This window comes from Acinonyx jubatus, chromosome B4, assembly GCF_027475565.1.
Source record: "Acinonyx jubatus isolate Ajub_Pintada_27869175 chromosome B4, VMU_Ajub_asm_v1.0, whole genome shotgun sequence".
Lineage (NCBI taxonomy): Eukaryota > Metazoa > Chordata > Mammalia > Carnivora > Felidae > Acinonyx > Acinonyx jubatus.
The window spans coordinates 27,929,424-27,947,994 of NC_069387.1; the positions used below are offsets into that span (position 1 = coordinate 27,929,424).

At 39.0% G+C, this 18,571-nt stretch overlaps 1 protein-coding gene across 5 annotated transcripts in view; it reads left to right on the forward strand.

The window, feature by feature from the left end:
• Positions 1 to 2,494: 2,494 nt before the first annotated feature.
• ZEB1 (zinc finger E-box binding homeobox 1) overlaps positions 2,495 to 18,571 on the forward strand; it is a 194,929-nt gene continuing 178,852 nt past the window's right edge. For 4 of the 5 annotated variants that reach the window (XM_027073750.2, XM_053225483.1, XM_027073751.2 and 1 more), the window contains exon 1: positions 2,495 to 2,597. In XM_027073750.2, coding sequence (XP_026929551.1) covers positions 2,540 to 2,597 — 58 coding nt within the window. In that variant the 5' untranslated portion in view covers positions 2,495 to 2,539. The remainder of the gene's footprint in view (positions 2,598 to 18,571) is intronic. The other variant, XR_008300002.1, reaches the window with a different exon arrangement.

Consider the following 18,571-nt stretch of genomic DNA (forward strand, 5'->3'; position numbering starts at 1 on the left):
TAGAAGACTTAGGATACCAATATTTCTTGTGCATATTTAAAACATAGGAGTGGGCAGAATTAATCATTTGGAGAAAACGATTATGGAGTCACTAAAATCAAGATCAATTAGTTTCAAAATCAGGCAGGATATAAATGATACTAATCAGCTTTGCAGCCATGATTTCAACTGTTCCTAACAATTAATGTGGGGAAGGCAGATAAATGATCCTCACTTTATATAGGAAGGGTCAAGAATTTTAAGAAATACTTCCTTATTGAACATCTACAATATAACCAGGTACTCCACTAGGTCCTGAGGGCACAGAAATGAACAAGAAGAAATGTCTAGCCCAAGCTAACTAAACCAGGAACCATTAGAGTAAGGAAGACAATGACTTCCTATTTGATCTGTCCCTTTGTCTCTTTGATTTTAAGGTAAGGATGAATACTGAAAGAAGCTTAGTAGGGAGGTACAGGACAGACACTTCTGAAAAAGAAAAGGACGAGTTATACTTCCTAAGTTTAAGAGTAGGTAAAATGTGCGCTAGTTCAAACGTATTTTTTTTTTTCCATTCTGGCTGGAAATTAGGGTAGCTGTAAAAAAAATTGGAGGGGGGGTTGGGAGGGGAATGCTGGCAAATGACAAAGTCTGCAACTTGATTCAGAAGCCAATTGAAGAACATTACACAGCCTTTAGGAGGTAGGAAAAAGTTACTGCTTGAACCAAGCAAAACATGGACAATTCTGGGATGCACAAATTCAGTTAACATGGTATGAACGAAATCGAGGATTGCCTGTACTTAAAATGATCATTAAGAGTGATGATTCTAGTTTTGGCATTGGGCATGAATAGATGTACAGACATAATGTACAGCAAAGAATATTTACAGTCACATTCCATGCACTAATAAATAATGCATTCATTTCTCAAAATGCCAAAGAAAATGTGGGAGAGAAAATTTTCATCTATATTCAGGATTAAACTTTCTAATTTTAAATTACCAGACTTCAGATGTAAATTTATTTCAGTTGAAAGGTTTGAGGAGATTATTAATGAATCTTCTGAAATTCTGGAGTGTTTAAAAGATGATTTTAACATAATAAAGAATCTTGCCATAGGTATGGCAAAAATTATAGACATAAATTTATTGAGCACCTACTATGTGACAAGCAGTGTGCTGAGTGACTTACTATTTCTAATGCTGTGTGTCACGTTTCAGTTTTCTCAATTTCTCTAACAGTAACAGTACACTGTTAATTTACAACTAAATTATTTGAAACGTAGCTCATTTGTTCTGTTCCAAAGACCTTTCCTCATCTGAACGGGGTTGGGGGAGGGGAGAGAAGGGAAAGCTAAATCCTACTGAAGACTTACTGTCTTGGTATTTGTGGCGTTATCTATATGGTCTTTCAGAAATCCCCAAACTTGTACAGAGACTTGAGATAAGATCAGCAATCTATCAGTTTCAAAGACCACATTTGTTAGCCGTGTTTCTTTCCTCCAGGTCCCATTCAGCGATAATTGCCCGTTTTGACGGTAAATCATGGCGCATTAGTACCTTAACTCTCCGTCTTTGCGCCTCCCATCTCGTCCATCTGCTCTCAGGGGAAAGCAGGGAGGAGGGCAGAGAGCGAGGCGGCGGGGGAGGCCGAGGTGACAGCAGGTGAGAGCCTGATGCGGATGAGGAAGTGAGACAGGGACCGTGTGGGTATTACTCATTCGGCTTCACCGCCGGTGTCGCCTGCAAACGGAACTTCTCGCCTCTCTTTCGGTCCAGCTGAAGTTCTATCTAACTGAAGTCACTTCCCATCCCGGTTCGCTTGGGGGAAAACCGTGCGTCCGTGTAGGGGAAGGGAGTCAGAACTGCGGGGCAGGTAGCCTCTCTCATGACGCCGCCTGTCCCCGTCAGAGGCCGGGTTTCCCAAGTCAGTCTCTACCGTTCCCCGAACCTGCCCTCCCTCTACTCTCGGGAACTTCCCGGGTAGCCCAGAACGCGACCCTCTCCTGAGCCCCAGGGTGCGCCGATGGGACAAACGCTGCGTGGGAGCGGAGCCCAACCTTGACGAAGAGGGAGGACAGGTTGCTCCGGTCACTGCGACGCGGCAGCTCGGAGGGTACAGGGTCCTGAGGGGAATCAGCCAGACCGGTCCGTGCCCCAGGCTGCCGCCGCGGGTGTGGTCAGTTCAGAGGCAGAACGCCGCTGAGCCTCCCACTTTACCTTTCTCACCCCCCCTGCTTGCCGCCCTTCTGACAACGTCCCCGCAGTTTCCTATCGCCCCCCTCCCCCATCCCACGACACCTGAGGGAAACTTTTCCCTCGCCCCTCAATTCAAACTCAGCTGCTCCTACGGTTGCCGCAAACCGTCCTCTCCCTAGCAACAAGGTTCCGGCCGTAGAGCGAGCGGCTCTAGGTGTAAGGAAGGTGATGTCGTAAAGCCTCGAGTGTCGTAAACCAGGTGCGGTGGGGAGGGGGGAGGGGTGGAGGCGGAGGGGTGGGGGGGAAGGGGGAGGGAGGGGGAGGAGGTGACTCGAGCATTTAGACACAAGCGAGAGGATCATGGCGGATGGCCCCAGGTGTAAGCGCAGAAAGCAGGCGAACCCGCGGCGCAATAACGGTGAGTGGCGGAGGGGACCGGGGAGCGGCGGAGTCAGGGGGAGCCGGGCAGCCGGGGCGCCCCCGGGGGTGAGGGGGGCGAGCCGGGCTGGGGGCGGCCGGGGCAGGGACGGGCAAAGTGGAGTGGGAAAGTAGAAAGTAGTGCTCTCTGCCCCCCTCCGCTGCTGCCGCTGCCGGAGCCGCGCCGCGGCCGCTCGCTCTCCCTGAACCGTTATGTCTCTTACCTGGTCTCTCTCCGCCTAGCGGCTCCTGCCGCCCCTGCCGCCTCCTTGGACCGTTAGCCGCCGCATCCCCGGCGCAGGGCGGGCGGCCGGGACGCGGCTGGCCACTTTTCTGGTCCCGGGTGGAGCGGCTGTTGCTTCTTTTCGCACTTTTCCCCACTCTTTTGCCCCTCGGCGTCTCCCCTCTCCCCCTCCTCTCAGCCCCCTCCGCGTTATTCTCCCTGTGCGCGGAGGCCCCCGGGAGCCGAGGAACAAACTTGTGGCCGGCGCTGACCGTGCAAAGTGGCTTCCGCGCGCCGCGGCCCCGGCCGGCGCCGTCGCTCGGGCCCCGAGGCTCGGGCCGGGCCGGGCTGCGGGCGCGCGGCGGGCGGCGGCGGGCGGCGGCGGGACGCGGCGGCCGCGGGCTGCGTGTCGTCCGTGCGCGCGTGTGCGCGGGCGCCGGTGGTGCGCGCCGCGGGCGGACCGGGCTCGGCCGGCGGCGGTAAAGTTGTGACCGGCCGGCGAGGCGCGCTCGCGGAATGGGGATTAGCGGAGCGGAGGCGCGGGTCCCTAAGCGCCCCTCCTCCCCCGCGCCTACGGCCACCGTGCCCTGGGCCCCCGGCTGGGGACGCCAGCCGAGGTAGCCCCGTCAGTGAGGTCCACATTCGGGGGGGAGCTGGTGGGGCGGCAGGGGAGACGGGGCAGGAGAGGGCACCTACTTGCTGCTGTGGGAGATCTGTGGATGGCGGCGAGCTGGGCAGCGGGTGTGTTTGTGGAGTTGTTACCTGGTCTTAGAGACAGGGAAGCACCACAGACAGATCCCCCTCCCTGGGGGAGACTCCTTCTCCGCGCTGGGATGGGGTTCTGTGCGTACGGCTCTTTTTTCTCTTTCGGTTTTTGGGGAAGTTGTTACCTGGGCCGGACGCACGGAGCGCTGAAGCCGGATAATGGAGCTTGGATGGCGCTCTCGGTCTCGGGTGGAAGGAGGGTGGGGGAGGGGGCAGACGGACCGACGGACGCACGGATCTGCTGCTTTCGCTGCAGCTGCAGTGTTTATTGATTTGTGCTCAAGTGCCGGGGCAATACACACCCCTCTGCCTGGCGTGAGAGTTAAAAAAAAAAAAAAAAAATAGAGACAGCAAGAGAGAGCGAGACCTGAACATGTGGTTGTTGTTGCACAGTCGCCTTTTCCAGTTTGGAGAGACGTTGTAAGTTGATTGTATTTCTGCTTATCTTGGGGGCGATTCTGTGCTTTCTCTCCCCCTTGTTCAGCAGCGAAATGTCTGCTGATTGTTATTGTCTGGACAGTTCCTGTGGCGAGAGGGTTGAGACTTCTCCGCCCGGGGGCGGCGGGAGCGCGGGGCGAGGTCCCCGCCCGCGCCGGCCCGGTACCTGTTTGTATAATAATGGGCGGCAACGGCCCTGCCGCTGGCTGCAGCCGAGTCTATATAAGGAATTACACGTACATTTCGGACCGAGGGGCTCGTTTTGGTTCCTACGTTATTTTTAAAACGAGTTTTTAACTGTAGGGAAATAAATGCGCCTATAATGGGATCGCTGTATCTTCCAGAAAATGAGGAAATATGTGTTTAAGTAAAAACTCTCGCGCGCTCCCCCCGCCCCACCCCCCGCTCCTGGGCTCCCTTTCTCCCTCCCCTCTGGGATGCGAAACGCGAGGTTTTGTAACCTTTCCTGGCAATTTTAGATTTTGTGTGGGATTTCCTGTCTAGAAGCAGATACGAAGATTTTAAGCTGTTTCAAGATGTTTCCTTCCAATCGTAAAAATATTTTTAATATATTTGAGCCGACATTAAAATCACTGCTTTCATGAATGATTTTAGTTATTTAAATAAAAATTTGCGTTTTCAAGACGTCTGTTAGTTATGATTGATAACTAATATTTGGTATCGTCATTGTGGAGAGATGACTTGTTACAGCAAGGAGTGGAGCATAGGCGATTGCAATTTTAATTTCCTGTTTTAGCGTCAAATAGTGTGCTATATGGAGCTGTTGCCACTGTTGCTGATGTGGCTTTATGAAAGGTAAGTTGGTTCGGAAAGGGCTGTTCGCTTTTTACCTTTTTTAAAATGTTCATCGCCAGAGAAAGGGGCTTTTCTTGTTGCTGACGACATGTGTGTGACATGTGAGTCTGAACCACCCAGCGTCTGTGCAGCTGCTGTAAACATGTTTACCTGAACAGGAAAGAATGGATTTTTCTCCTAAAGATCTTGTGATATGAATATTACACTCTTAAGGCATATCAACAGATGACTTAAGGGGAAAAAAAGCTCTCCTGAAAGGTACTTGAAATCAACAGGAAAAAGAGGTTCTCGATCGCTGCAGCAAATGGCAACTTGTGCAGGTAGAAAAAAGATGGTGTTTAGTTTTCTCCTGCATGTATGTCAGCCCCCTCCTGTCTGCTGCTTTCATTCTCAAGGGAGGGATTTATTTACCACGCTTGCTGTCAGTGTTTTTCCTTTGTGTTTAATATTAGAAAAACAGATTTGGGCTGTTTAGCACAAAATGTCTTGTCTGCAGTATGCATTACTCTCAGAAAACAAAAGGTGTTTAAGATAGCACCGTACTACTACAGGTATCTTCCATTTTCATCACTTTTGGCTCTGTCCTTGTATTTCTTTTTGTTCTCAAATGCATTTCATCCATTGCTGGTGATTACAGCCATGCTATTTGATTAAGCCTTATAATTTGCAAATTAAAAATGAAGTTATATGCCATTGTGTTGTGAAATCTCAGAATAGGTGCCGGTTGATATTTCTTAGCAACGCAGTCATGTAAGTTGCAGTTGTTTATTGAAGAGAATTGCATAGAAAAATGTTAACTCTTAAATCTTTTTAATGAGGGAATAAATGATGTGTACAGTGGGCGATAGTCATAAGGGTACTTTATGTTGTTATTTGTATGTAAATAATTTTTTTTCATTTAAAAAGACATGCAGATTTTACTGCTAAGCCTCCAGTAAAACATTTTAATTTCCTTTCTGGAATATATCTGCAGAGTAGGATATTAATGGGAGAACCAAGTAATGTAACTTGACAAGGGTAAACCAGTTGAGCAAGGTTTGGCCAAAGCATCAATCCTTAGGTAGTAACTTTATGGTAATGATGTCAGTCATCTATAAAGGACTGGCATTAGAATTGGGTAAATCGATTTTTACTGTTTGTAATGTAATGCTTTGTTTGTTGTATTTAAAAATATGTCTTCTAATTTTCCACCTCTACTCTTGTGTGGTTTTTGTATGTATACATGTATGTATGCATTTTGGGGGGTGAGGAGAGAAATATGCTGTAGCTACTAATGACCACATGCTGATTAATTCACTTTAGATGGAATAGCAGGTACATATTTTTCTGTTATTTGCACCATTTCCACTTGCTGTCTTTGGAAACCGCCAGTAGAGGATGCTAACAAAAATGAGTATTGGTGTAGTGGCACCATCAGTCTATCTCCTGTTGATTGGGACCTCTGCATTAATAGGGACCTTTGGTGCAATTCTGAGTCTTAGTGTTATTTAAAACTAGCCCTAGGTAAAGTAGGCGTAAGCATTTTCTAGTCTGCTAAGGTGGAAAGAAGTAACAATGTTTTAACATGAATAATTTTATAAATTTGAGCTTTTTAAATACTGAGATTGATACTGCTATCAAGTTAGTCTTGCTTTAAACCAATCTTTTACTGCTTTCCTTTTTTTTTTTTTTAAGTTTTGTTGTATGTTGTTAGGTTCAGAAAATTATGTAATGATTGGCCCATATCTATTTTGCATATTTAGTATACTTTTTAGCCTCCTTTTTTATTCATTGTAAGATCCCTGAATACCTATATTTTAGATGTTAAAAGGTGTAAACCATTAAATATGGTAAAAATTGCAGTTGATTGATACTGTCTAATTATTTTCCCATAACTGATGTAGACTTAAATTATACATGGGTTGGCAGGCAACTACTAAAGAAGATGTTAACCAGCATCAGTCAGATGTTAGTCATTTTTAGATTTTATCTAAAATCTTCTAGTTAAGAATCACAAGTAGAGCATAAATTTTACATTTACCAATTGTAAATTAAGAAGTATAAGTTTGTTTTGATGTTTTAAATGCAGCAAAAATTGTAGTTTAATAATTATCATATACTTGTATTCAGCAATTCTTTTCGAATAACTGTGTATATTAGTATTACTACTTTCAAATACAAGTAATAAGATGAGACTTCATGTATTTAGTTACATTTTTTTGGTGCATGTCCATATAATTATGTTAATATAACTATAAACTTTTGGAAGCCTTTTGTTAGGTCAAATGTTACAGGTATTTATTTCCCTAATTATTTTTAATGGTGTTTCTATAAATGCACCAACAACAGTATCATAATGTAATAGTAATACTGTTTATCTTGAATTAAGTAGGAATTACCTGGCTTATCAGGTAAGCCTATGTGCATTTCCCATTTTAGAGCGTCATGGTTTTTCAGGAGAGAGACAGAGAGAGGGAGATTGAGAATGTATATAAATATAGTTTTACATTTCCTGACAGATGTTTCTTGAATTTGGTGTTCTCCTAATTCCTAGAGCTCAGTAGTAAATATGTGTAATTCACTTACTTCTTTTATAAACGGAGGAACTTTACCACAAAGCCATGACATACATAGTTGTGGCATGGAGCAAAAGTTAAAGTATCTTATAAATTGAAAGCATCAGTCACTTGTTAAGATGAGCCTTATGTAAAAGCATATGAAATATTTGGTAATTTTTTTCTTTCTCCAGTTCATAGTATTTTTGAAAGTCTGTACCCTCTGCAATTTTAGTAGCTTTGAAGCATGTGGTGAGAAATGAGAAAGTTCTACCAAACTGGGAATGATATTTTTAAAATAACAACATAATTATTTCTTATAATTGTGTTTTTATTGCTTTTTCCTCTTTTTTTTTTTGCCTTCCCCTGCATAAATTACTTCTAAGCATGTGATTAGAGCCATATGTAAACACAGATGCAACATCATGTGGAATTATATTGTTAACTACTCTCAACTACCTGTATTGAATTGTAGTAGAGGAGAAGAAAAATCATGTAGATGCTGAAAGAAGATCTGCACTAATATGTAAAAGTGTGATGAGAGGTTGTAGGACTTGATAAAATTATAGAATAGTATTTAGGTTTGGAAAATGTTTCTTAATCTTTGTAGCATGATCATGAATTCATGGAGAAATGTATGTTCCTTTCTAAAAAGATACAAGCTAAAGTAAAAGTTCATTGTTAAAAGAAAATTAAAAAAAAATCTTAAACTAGAAAAGAGCCATGGCCAGGAAATAAAATAGTTTTAAAAACACTTTTTAGAAGGCTACATTTTATATGTATCACTAGTAAAATATCTTAAACTAGATATGTTAAAAGAAAATTAATGGATATACACCTAATAGAACCAAGTTTTTAGTAACCCCAATTAAAATGTAACCTATTATATAGGCATTGTTTTATTTTTTTTAACTTTTTATCTTTATTTTTCATTTTTGAGAGACAGAGTGTGAGCGGTGGAAGGGCAGAGAGGGAGAGGGAGACACAGAATCTGAAGGAAGCTCCAGGTTCTGAGCTGTCAGCGCAGAGCCCGACGCGGGGCTCGAACTCACGAACCCCAAGTTCATGACCTGGGTGGAAGTCAGACGCTCAACCAGTTGAGCCACCCAGGTGCCCCAGGCATTGTTTTAGAAAATAATCTTTCCTTTGGATGGGATAGTGTTTTGAGAATTGTATTCCTGGAGGAAGCATTCTTAGCACATCAATTTTAACTAATAAAAATTTTCAGCATGGTTTGAGCATGTCTAGATTTTTTTACCTTGATGGAGGTGGGTTATGCTGCTTGTTATCATGGAACTGGGTTGCTTGAAAACATGGTAATATTCTAGAATACTTAAATAGGACAGTGATCTCTAAGAAGTAAAATCTGCCTTAAGATTGTTTTCAGAGAAAAATTTCTTTAATATTTAGAACTCACTTTATTACTTTTGTTAAAACATATTTTGAAGTATATCACTTAGGTGTATATAAATTGAAAGGTTCCAAAAGGTAGAGCAAAAGAAGCCAAGTTTAGGTCTACACTTGTATTATAGCTATGAAATGTTGTTAGATTATTTTTCATTCTCTAGGAAGTTATTTTTGTCTCATTTATTTCTTCAGACCCCTTCCTGTTATTTAATACATACCTTCTATATGGATAGGGATTGTGTGTATCTGTTCATATAGACAGTTCTCATAATCAACTTTATGTATTGAGACTTGATTCATGGAGTTTGAGTATAAACTATGGCTGCTGGTAGTATGGCAGCCTGGGAATAACTTCATCTTTTTTGCAGTAACAATTACATCTGTGCTGGAATTATTAGTAACAGATGTTTTGTGACCTCTTAATTCCCACTACCCCCTTCCCCATCCATATTTAAAATTAAGTGTGAATGGGAGATAAATATGGGAATGATCTCAATTTCTCATATTTATTGTTGTATTCTAAGAATATTGCAGATCTTTTAAAATATTATGATATCAAATTTTTAGGTATTGTAAATATCTTAATTTTGGCTTCCAGATATTTTTAATATTCTGATTTCAATGCTCTTTTTATAATATGTGGTACTATTATTTTTTAGATGGCTCAGTTACTATTCATGGTCACCAAACTAGGCTAGTTTTCCTTATTCTTAAGGTGTTTATACCCACTTAATCCACAGTTCTAATTAAATGCTTGTTTTTTTTTTTTTTTTTTGTTAAATGCTCAGAGTATGACTAGTTTGTTAATTAAAAGTTCATTTTTCTCTAGGAATCTTACATGTTTAATACGGAAGAGACCTTTGGAGAACATACCATTTTCTTATCTGAAAACTTACAGATAAGCTGAAGTTTAGGGCCTTCAAGGAGAAACTCCATAAGAGACTTTAATTTATGTTTTAGAAGAGGTAATAGTGACATGTGGAATAGCATAGAGTAAAATACTTCAAGGAGTAGATTATCTGAACTTGGGCTGAAATTCTCTGTCTTAGATACTTGAAAAGGCTGTGATAGTCACTGTACCTCTTTAGTGTTTTCTCCTTTCCACCCTGAAAGAAGCTAAGTTGCTATTCACTTCTATTGCTAGATCACTTTTCTAAATCTTTTGATATTATTTTGTTTTTGTTGTTATTTTGGGGAGGGAAGAAACAGTTAAAATAATTTCATTTGAATAAATATTAGGAAAATAAATAGTTTCAGAGATGGAGGGATTTGGAGAATCATTCAAATTTATTTTTGCAGATAAGAAAACTTTCAGGGAGGTAAAATGACTTTGCTAAGTTCCTATTGTTAGTTAGGTTGGACTAGGCTATAGCTTTTCAGGTTCGTAGGTCAGTATTCCTTTTATTAGACCCTTTGAGCGTATTTATCTGTGATGGTAACAAGCAAAAACTAAATGCCATGAATTTTCAAATTTATCATGGTTAAAACCAAGATGTATTGTATGAAATGCTCAGTCATCCCAGAAAAAGGGAGTTCTCAACCATTCGCATAAATGTATCAACTTTAATAGTTGACATAACTATATCACTTACAATATTTCAGATACAGAGAGTTAGGTTAGTGTTGCTTAGAGGCATATGCTCATTATTTGGATTGTAACTTTTCCTCTTCACTCCCAGTCTCAACTCTTTCCTAACACTTGCCCCAAATCTGGTATGTTTTATATGTGTTCTTGGTTATGTCTCTATCCTTGTAAAATTATGTAGTAATTTGTGTGTTTTACATCTATATAATTTATTTTGGCATATACTTTACTTTCTTCACTAAATATTGATATCTGTCCATGTTTTCTGTATGTACACCTAGTTCATTGCTTTTAAGTGTGTAGTATTTTATGGTTTGCATCTAGCACAGGTTATCAGTTCCCCTCGTGATGGATACCCAGGTTGTTTCCAACTCTTGAGTACAAGTAATTTTGTAATCAGCATCTTCATACATGTTGCTAATGGCTGTGGAAGAGTTTCTCTGGGGGTATATATCCAGGTGTGGTATTGCTGTGCTATAGCTTAGTCACATATTTAATACCACTAAATTATTCTGTATTATTTCTGAAATGACTACATCAATTTTTTACCCTCACCAACAGTGTATAAAAAGTTTTACTTTTTCCCAGTTTTGCCAGAATTTGTTAATGTAGACATTCCTACATTTTTGCTAATTTAACTGTTGTTAAATAGAATATTATGGTTGCTGTAATGTTTCTCTGTTTACCAGGGAGGTTGATCATTCTTCATATCCTTGCTGATTGTTCAGGTTTCCCTTCTTATGTTTGGCTTATTCATTCATATCCTTTGCCCTTTTTGGTTGGGTTTCCATTTTTCACTGGTTTCCCAGAGTTCTCTATTTGAGATAGTAATCCCTTGGTGGTTTTAGACATCCCAGTGTGTCAGTCATGTGTTGACTTTGTGGTACAGGAATCCTTAATTTTAATGTACCTAAAATTTTTTATTTTGTGAGCAGTGAAAAGTCCTTCCTTATCCACAAATTGCAAAGATATCTTCCTATGTTTTCTTCTAATAGTTCTGTAATTTTATCTTTTATGTTTAAGACTTTAATGCATCTGGAGTTCACCTTTCGGATATAACATGTCTTTCTTAAGAGCAGAGTGATTAAGGGTTTGGGTTATCCTGTAATTTACCAGCTGAATCATTTTGGCCAAGTTATTTTGTCTCCCTGTGCATGGGTATGGTAATCTCAGAGTGGGGTTGGTTAAATGAGTATAAAGCACTGTATATCTTTCACATTCTATAAATGTTCATAAATGTTTATTTAAAATTTTACTTACATTATTATTTAAGTTTGTTTTAATTATGTCTGCCATCAACTGACATCTTATTCTCTTGTCCAGTATTAACTCTAATATAACTTCAGTTTGAAAGGATGTGGTTATAAAATTTATTCATTGTTTCTATAGCTTTGACCTTAAACATCGCTCGGTTGTTCTAGCCTTAAGGACAAGGCTGTTTGTGAAATCAGTAGTAGAACAGTATCTTAATGCTATTTTGTGTTACATCTTTCAGCTTGAGGAAGGCTGCCTGGGACTCTTTAAGGGGCATTTTATTGAAGGAGACCTTATCATATTACTTGCATATATGACATTGACATGGACTTCAAGGATAATGTCCCTATGCTGTTCTCTTGCATAAAATGAAGAACCCAAGCCCAAGGAAGCTAAACTTTATATTCTATATTTGAATACCCTTAAGAAGTATGGAGTCCACAGATTTCAATACAGTCTCATTCATTTATTTGGAAATATATTTAAGAAGATGGTTGTATGTCTTCTTAACACATAGTATGTTCTTGTGTTATACATCAGAGCAATCCTAAGACAAAAGTTAAAATTGTACCATTTTGTGTGTATGTGTGAATAAACCTTACTGAAGTATAATTTACATACATCATCATGTATGTACATTTTGATGACCTTTCAGACACTTATATGCTAGTGTAACCACCACCACAATTAAGGTATAGAACATTTCCATCATCCCGGAAAGTTCTCTCGTACCTCATCTCAGTCATTCCTCCCCAAATCTAACCCAAGCAACCAATGATCTATTTTTGATGGGTAGAGATTAAATTTACTGTTTCTAGAGTTTCATATATGTGGAATCACGCAGTATGTACTCTTTTTGTCTGCTTTCTGTTACTCACATGATGTTTTCAAGATTCATCCATGTTATTGCATGTATCAGTAGTTCATTCCTTTTGTATTGCCAAGTAGTAGTTCGTTACATGAATGTATTACTATTTGTGTATCCATTCATCGGTAATGGACAAAGTATTTGGGTTTTTGCTATAGAGTAAAGCTGCTGTGAACATTTGCACACATATTTTTGTGTGGATATATGCTTACATTTCTTTTGGGTAAATAAATACCCAAGAGTAGAATTGCTGGACCATATAATAAGTATATGTTTGATTTTATAAGAAACTGCCAAACTGGTTTATAAAGTGCTTGTAACATTTTATATTTTACACTGTATGAAAGTTCTAGTTGTTCCATCCTTACAAACATTTGTCCATATTTTTAATTTTAGCCTTTCTAGTAGTTGTGTCCTAGTATCCTTTTGGTTTTAATTTGGACTTCACTGATCTAATGATGTTTGAATATCATTTGAATATTTTCTTTTATGAAATGTCTATTCCATCATTGGCCTATTTTTAAGTGGGTTGCTTATCTTTTTATTATTAAGATGTAAGAGTTCTTTATATACTTTGGACCCAAGTTCTTTTTTGGATATAGGTATTTAAAATATTTTCTCCCTTTCTGTGGCTTATCTTTTGATTTTGATTTTCTTAATGGTATCTTTGAAGTGCAGACATTTAAAAAAATTTTTTTTGAAGGAGAGAGAAAGAGCATTAGCAGGGGAGGAGCAGAGAGAGAGGGAGACACAGAATCTGAAACAGGCTCCAGGCTCTAAGCTGTCAGCACAGAGCCCCATGTGGGGCTTGAACTCACAAACTGTGAGATCATGACCTGAGCTGAAGTCAGACACTTAACCAACTGAGCCACCCAGGCGCTCCGAGACATTTTAAATTTTGATGAAATCAAATTTATAACTTTATTCTTTTAAGCTTTGTGTTTTCTGTGTTTTTAGAAATCTTTGCCCATTCCAAGATGTTTTTCCCTTGTGATTTTAGAAGTTTACAGATTTTTTAAAGCCATTTATTTATTTTGAGAGAGCAAGAGCACACACGTGCATACACACTGCGTGTACAAGAAGGGCAGGGGCAGAGAGAGAGGGAGAGAGAGAATCCCAAGCAGGCTCTGTGCTGTCAGCGCTGAGCCTGTCATGGGGCTCAGTTTCACAAAGCATGAGATCATGACCTGAGCCGAAATCGAGTCAGATGCTTACCCGATGAGCCACCTAGGAGCCCATAGAGGTTTATAGCTTTAATATTTAGGTCTACGATCCATTTGAGGTTAATTTTTGTCTTTTACCCTATTGTGATCTTTAGCTACAAGCCTGCCTGACATAGCCCTGAGTAGTTTGCAAAAGGCTAAAATTTGGTTTTACTAATCAAAATTTTGTGTGAAAATTTCTGTTTAAGTATTTTTAGAATATTTTTCAGGACTCAACTAGAACCAAAGCTCAAGATTGTAGAGGAATACAAATTCTGCTGTCCTGGTTTTATACATTTTTAAACTTAGAGCAATAGTGATGTGCTTAGTCAGTGTTTTCAGAATTTTTCATGTCCTTGACACATGTTTAATTCAACGAGATAAATTGAGTGAGGCTAGAGTTTCAGAGAAAGATGCCCAAAGAGTGTCTGTAGTTAAGCAAAGAGTGAATATTACCTTCATGGTCTCTTATTTCCTACACAGTTTTAATGAGTTTACCATTAATACCAATTCTTTTTTTTTACATTCCATAGCTTTTATCTTTACATGGGAATTTGTTCAAACCTGCCATTTATCTTGAGTCCAAGGTATATAATTTTATCCCCTTGAAATGAACATTTCTTTAACTGTCTCTGAGTTTCTTGTATAAGGATTCCACCCTACTGTGCTGCTGAAGCTGTAGTAAGTAGTAAAATCTCCAGTGACCTCTAAATCCTGCCAACCTTTCTCAACCTTTATCTTATTTGACTTACCTGTAGTTGTTATTGTTTTTTTTTTAATTTTTTAAATGTTTTATTTATTTTTGAGACAGAGAGACAGAGCATAAGCAGGGGAGGGGCAGAGAAAGAGAGCGAGACACAGAATCCGAAGCAGGCTCCAGGCTCCGAGCTGTCAGCACAGAGCCCGACGTGGGGCTCGAACTCACGGACCGCGAGATCATGACCTGCGCCCAAGTCGGCCGCTTAACTGACTGAGCCACCCAGGCGCCCCACTGTATTTGTTATTGTTGAATCTCATGGAAGGTTTTGCTTCCTTAGCTTCTGTACTATTACTGTTTTCTTAAATTCTCATTTCTTTCCATTCTTCTCTTTTAAAGCCTCTTTCTCTTTGGCATTACCCAGGGCTGATTCTCTTCTACTCAGCCCACCCTACCTAAACGTCTGACCCAATTCTTTTAGTTTTAGCAACCACCTATATGCTGATATTTTCAAAATCTTTATCTTTTGCCAAGAACTACATTGAGTTCTAAATATGTCTACAGTTGTCTGTGTAACTTTTCCACCTTTATATCCTACGTGACTGTCAAATTTCACAAGTCCAGAGTTGAACTAATTTATTTCCTATCAAGTCTTGCTTTCCTTCTGCATTCACAAATTTGTTAGTGCCACTACCAATGTATTACATTCGACTTAAAGCCTAGGGTTAACCTTTCCTCTCATAACCTGGTAATCACCAGATCTGCCAGTTCTCTACCCTGAATATCTTTCAATACAGTCTTTTCCTCTCCATTTCTATTTCTGTTGCTTTAGGGTCCTCATTTCTCATGCAAACTCTTATACTAGGCTATTGTTTGTCTCTACTCTTCTTTGCCATGCAGGCTGCTGCCAAAGTTATCTTTGTAAAAACCAGCTGATTTAATCATTCTCCCTATCAGATGCCTTCCCTGGATCTTTATTAACTTACTAGATAAAACCAAGATTCTTTGCATGACATACAAAGCTCTGATTTATAATCCTGCCCCTGCTGTTTCTTCTGTCTGCTGACCATTTCCTTTCTTTGCTTTTTACTGATAGATTCCTATATCTACAGGCTGTTTTCCCCTTCATGCATTGAATATACTTTTGCTCCTTCTACCTGAAATCTATTTCCTTATTTACTGCCTCTTATTTTCTGGGATATTTGAAAGGTGGACAGTAATTCATCTCAGATATTTCTTCTTTAAAATGCTTTCCCTTGGGTGATGAGTATTGAGGAGGGCACTTGTTGGGATGAGCACTGGGTGTTGTGTGTACGCGATGAACCATGGGAATCTACCCCAGAAACCAAGAGCATACTTTACATACTGTATGTTAGCTAATTTGACAATAAATTATATTTAAAAAAATAAAAAATAAAATGCTTTCCCTAATCCCTTTCAGTCCATTCTTCCTAAATTGGTGATTTTTCATTTAAGTTACAATATTACTTCCTTCACCTTTTTTCCCCAATAAAAGGTAACTTATATACCAGATAAAGCTACTTTCCTCTACCTTGGCATAAATTATTATTATGCCCATTATCTTGGCATAAATGCTTGATCTTTTTTAGCTGCATATTTTACCCTTCATTTTGTTATGGCTAAGGAAAAAAAAATAGTTCCTTTGAAATTTGATGAGCTGATTGCAGATATATTTAATTATTCATATTTATCTTTTTCTTGTCCTAAAAAAATGTATATGTAACTGAAATAGCTCCCATGTAATTATTATTTTTAAGATAGCATTTTTCTGACTTTTCTATTTCTTTGTTATCACCTATTCCTATTCCTTGAAAATCCATCATCATTAACTTGTATCTTATTTTTGTTTTTAAGGGACTCACTTTTTTTATACTCCATTTAGCTGTGTATCTGCCTTAAACATTCTAGATATTAATGACATAATTCCTTCTGATCTGGTTCTGTAGGTTCTGCATTTATGGAAAGAGCATTGAACTAGGAGATAGAAGTATTAGATAGAAGTCTTAGTCTAATATTAAATCTGCCATTAACTGGCCTATGAAATTGGGAAAATAATTTAATTTATTTGGCCTAAGTTTGTTCATCTGTAAAATGAATATGATGGATTGCTGTGTGCTAGGCAATAAGACTCTGAAGATGAAAAATGCAGTTTCTTACCTTAAAATGCTTAAAGTATACTAGGTGGGGGGGGGGGAGAGAAGAAAACAAACCTTTAGAGTATAGTTTGGTATCTGATGTGATATTCTGTTCCATATGCATGGAGGGGATGGCCAAATCTTAAAGGATTCGTGTGGATTATCTTAGTGAAATGTGGAAAATAATACTCCAGATAGGGAAAACAGTATGTGCAAAAGCATATGACACACATACACATATATTGTCACATGCGAGTCACAGGTTTGGTTGAACTCTCTGGGGTGAGTAGAGAAATGGCTAAACATGAAGCTGGAGAATTAGTTAGGAAGCAAATGGAAAAAAACCCCCAGCTTTATATTGCCATCATTGGATTCTGTCTTGGAAATGTTGAGGACTTGCCAAAGGTCTTGAAGCAGGGGATGACTTGATTATAATTATATAATTCATCATCTTATTTTCTTTATGTATTAAATTTTAAATGTTTAAAAATTCAAGAATATACATGCTTTACTAAAAGTAGGAAAAACTGTAGACGTATAAGCTGATTTGTTCTGCTTTCCTAAGTTTTTGCTTACATATACTATAATAATAGACGCACATAGTAATTGCTCTAAAATGGTGCTGCCACCACACTGCTTCTACCATTATCATCAGTATCATTGCAAAACTTTACTACAAGCAAAAGTGGCCTTGGTTAGAGTGGGTTCCTATTCTGAACTCTGCACTATTATAAGGAATTATGTTTTCACTTTTTTTTTCCTTTTTCCAAATCATTAAGTCACAGCTCATAGAGATGTGTTGTATACTAATAGTCCCATGGAATAAGACAGTATTACTGCCATTAAGTATGGCTCTCCATACATGTAAAATCCTTTGAGTTTATTAATACTAGACAAGTTTCTGGGTTATTTCTGGCACTTAATGGTTCTGTGTAGAGCTCCATCTTATGGAACCTGTTATATGTACTTTGATATCAGTTCTCTGTTACAGATATTTAATAAATACAGTTAGAAAATCTTTGTCATTCTTTTGGCTGGCATGATCTCTGGTACCTGATTGCCTATGATAAAAGAGACTAATAAGTAAGCTGGCTATTACATTGTTTGCATTGAAATAACTAGGCATCTACAAAACTTCAGATTCCAAATAAAATAAAACTCTAGTTACCTGAATATTTCTCCTTGAAAATAACTGTAGGCCTGATACATATTTTTCTTGTTGAACAAAAGCATCCAAGCCTTTTTGGGAGTTACACTATATGTTACAAGATGCACAGATAAAAGACCATGCTTTTTTCTTTAGACCAAGTGCTGCGGAAATACACTTTTATCATATTTCAACCTCTAAGTTAATAATTTTTATGTAAAAGTGATGTCTTATTTATATACCAGTTTTCTAAATATTTTACATGTGACCTAATTTGTATCTTAAGGGGCTATGGTGTTCTTTATGTTATGTACTAAATGTTTTTAATCAAAACTTTAAAACTTAACCTTATTTTACTAGTATTTGTTTGTACTTTATATGCTTAACTTACATATTATGTGTTACAATAATAAAACTTAATGGTCATAAAATGCAATGTAATTTAAATTTCTGCCACATCAAGCTGATTTTTGGGGGCAGGGAGCATCATCCTTTTATTTTCATTATAGATAGATGTGGAGTTTTACTGTACCAACTTCAAAAAAGGTTCAGAAAAGTAAGGCAGAGGCAGATTTTGAGTGTCTATTATATTAAGAGTCTAATATGTGGAGGAAGCAAGGTGTTAGGTATTTTAAGGTTTCATGGTCACACTAACGTCCATCTTGTTCGTGTTCACCTGAGTTGTCTAGAGGTTGGGGATTTCCATCTGCCCTAGTGTATTTGGTTGAGTCAGAAGTCAGGTAACAGTAGTGGTCATACTTCTGCCATTATGTTCTCTGAGTTTCTGATCACCATAGCCTCACAGATGAGGAAAGTGGTTACTGATGGAAGGTCTGAGATGTAAAGATAAAGAATATAGGAAGTGGTAAATATGGGTAGGTAT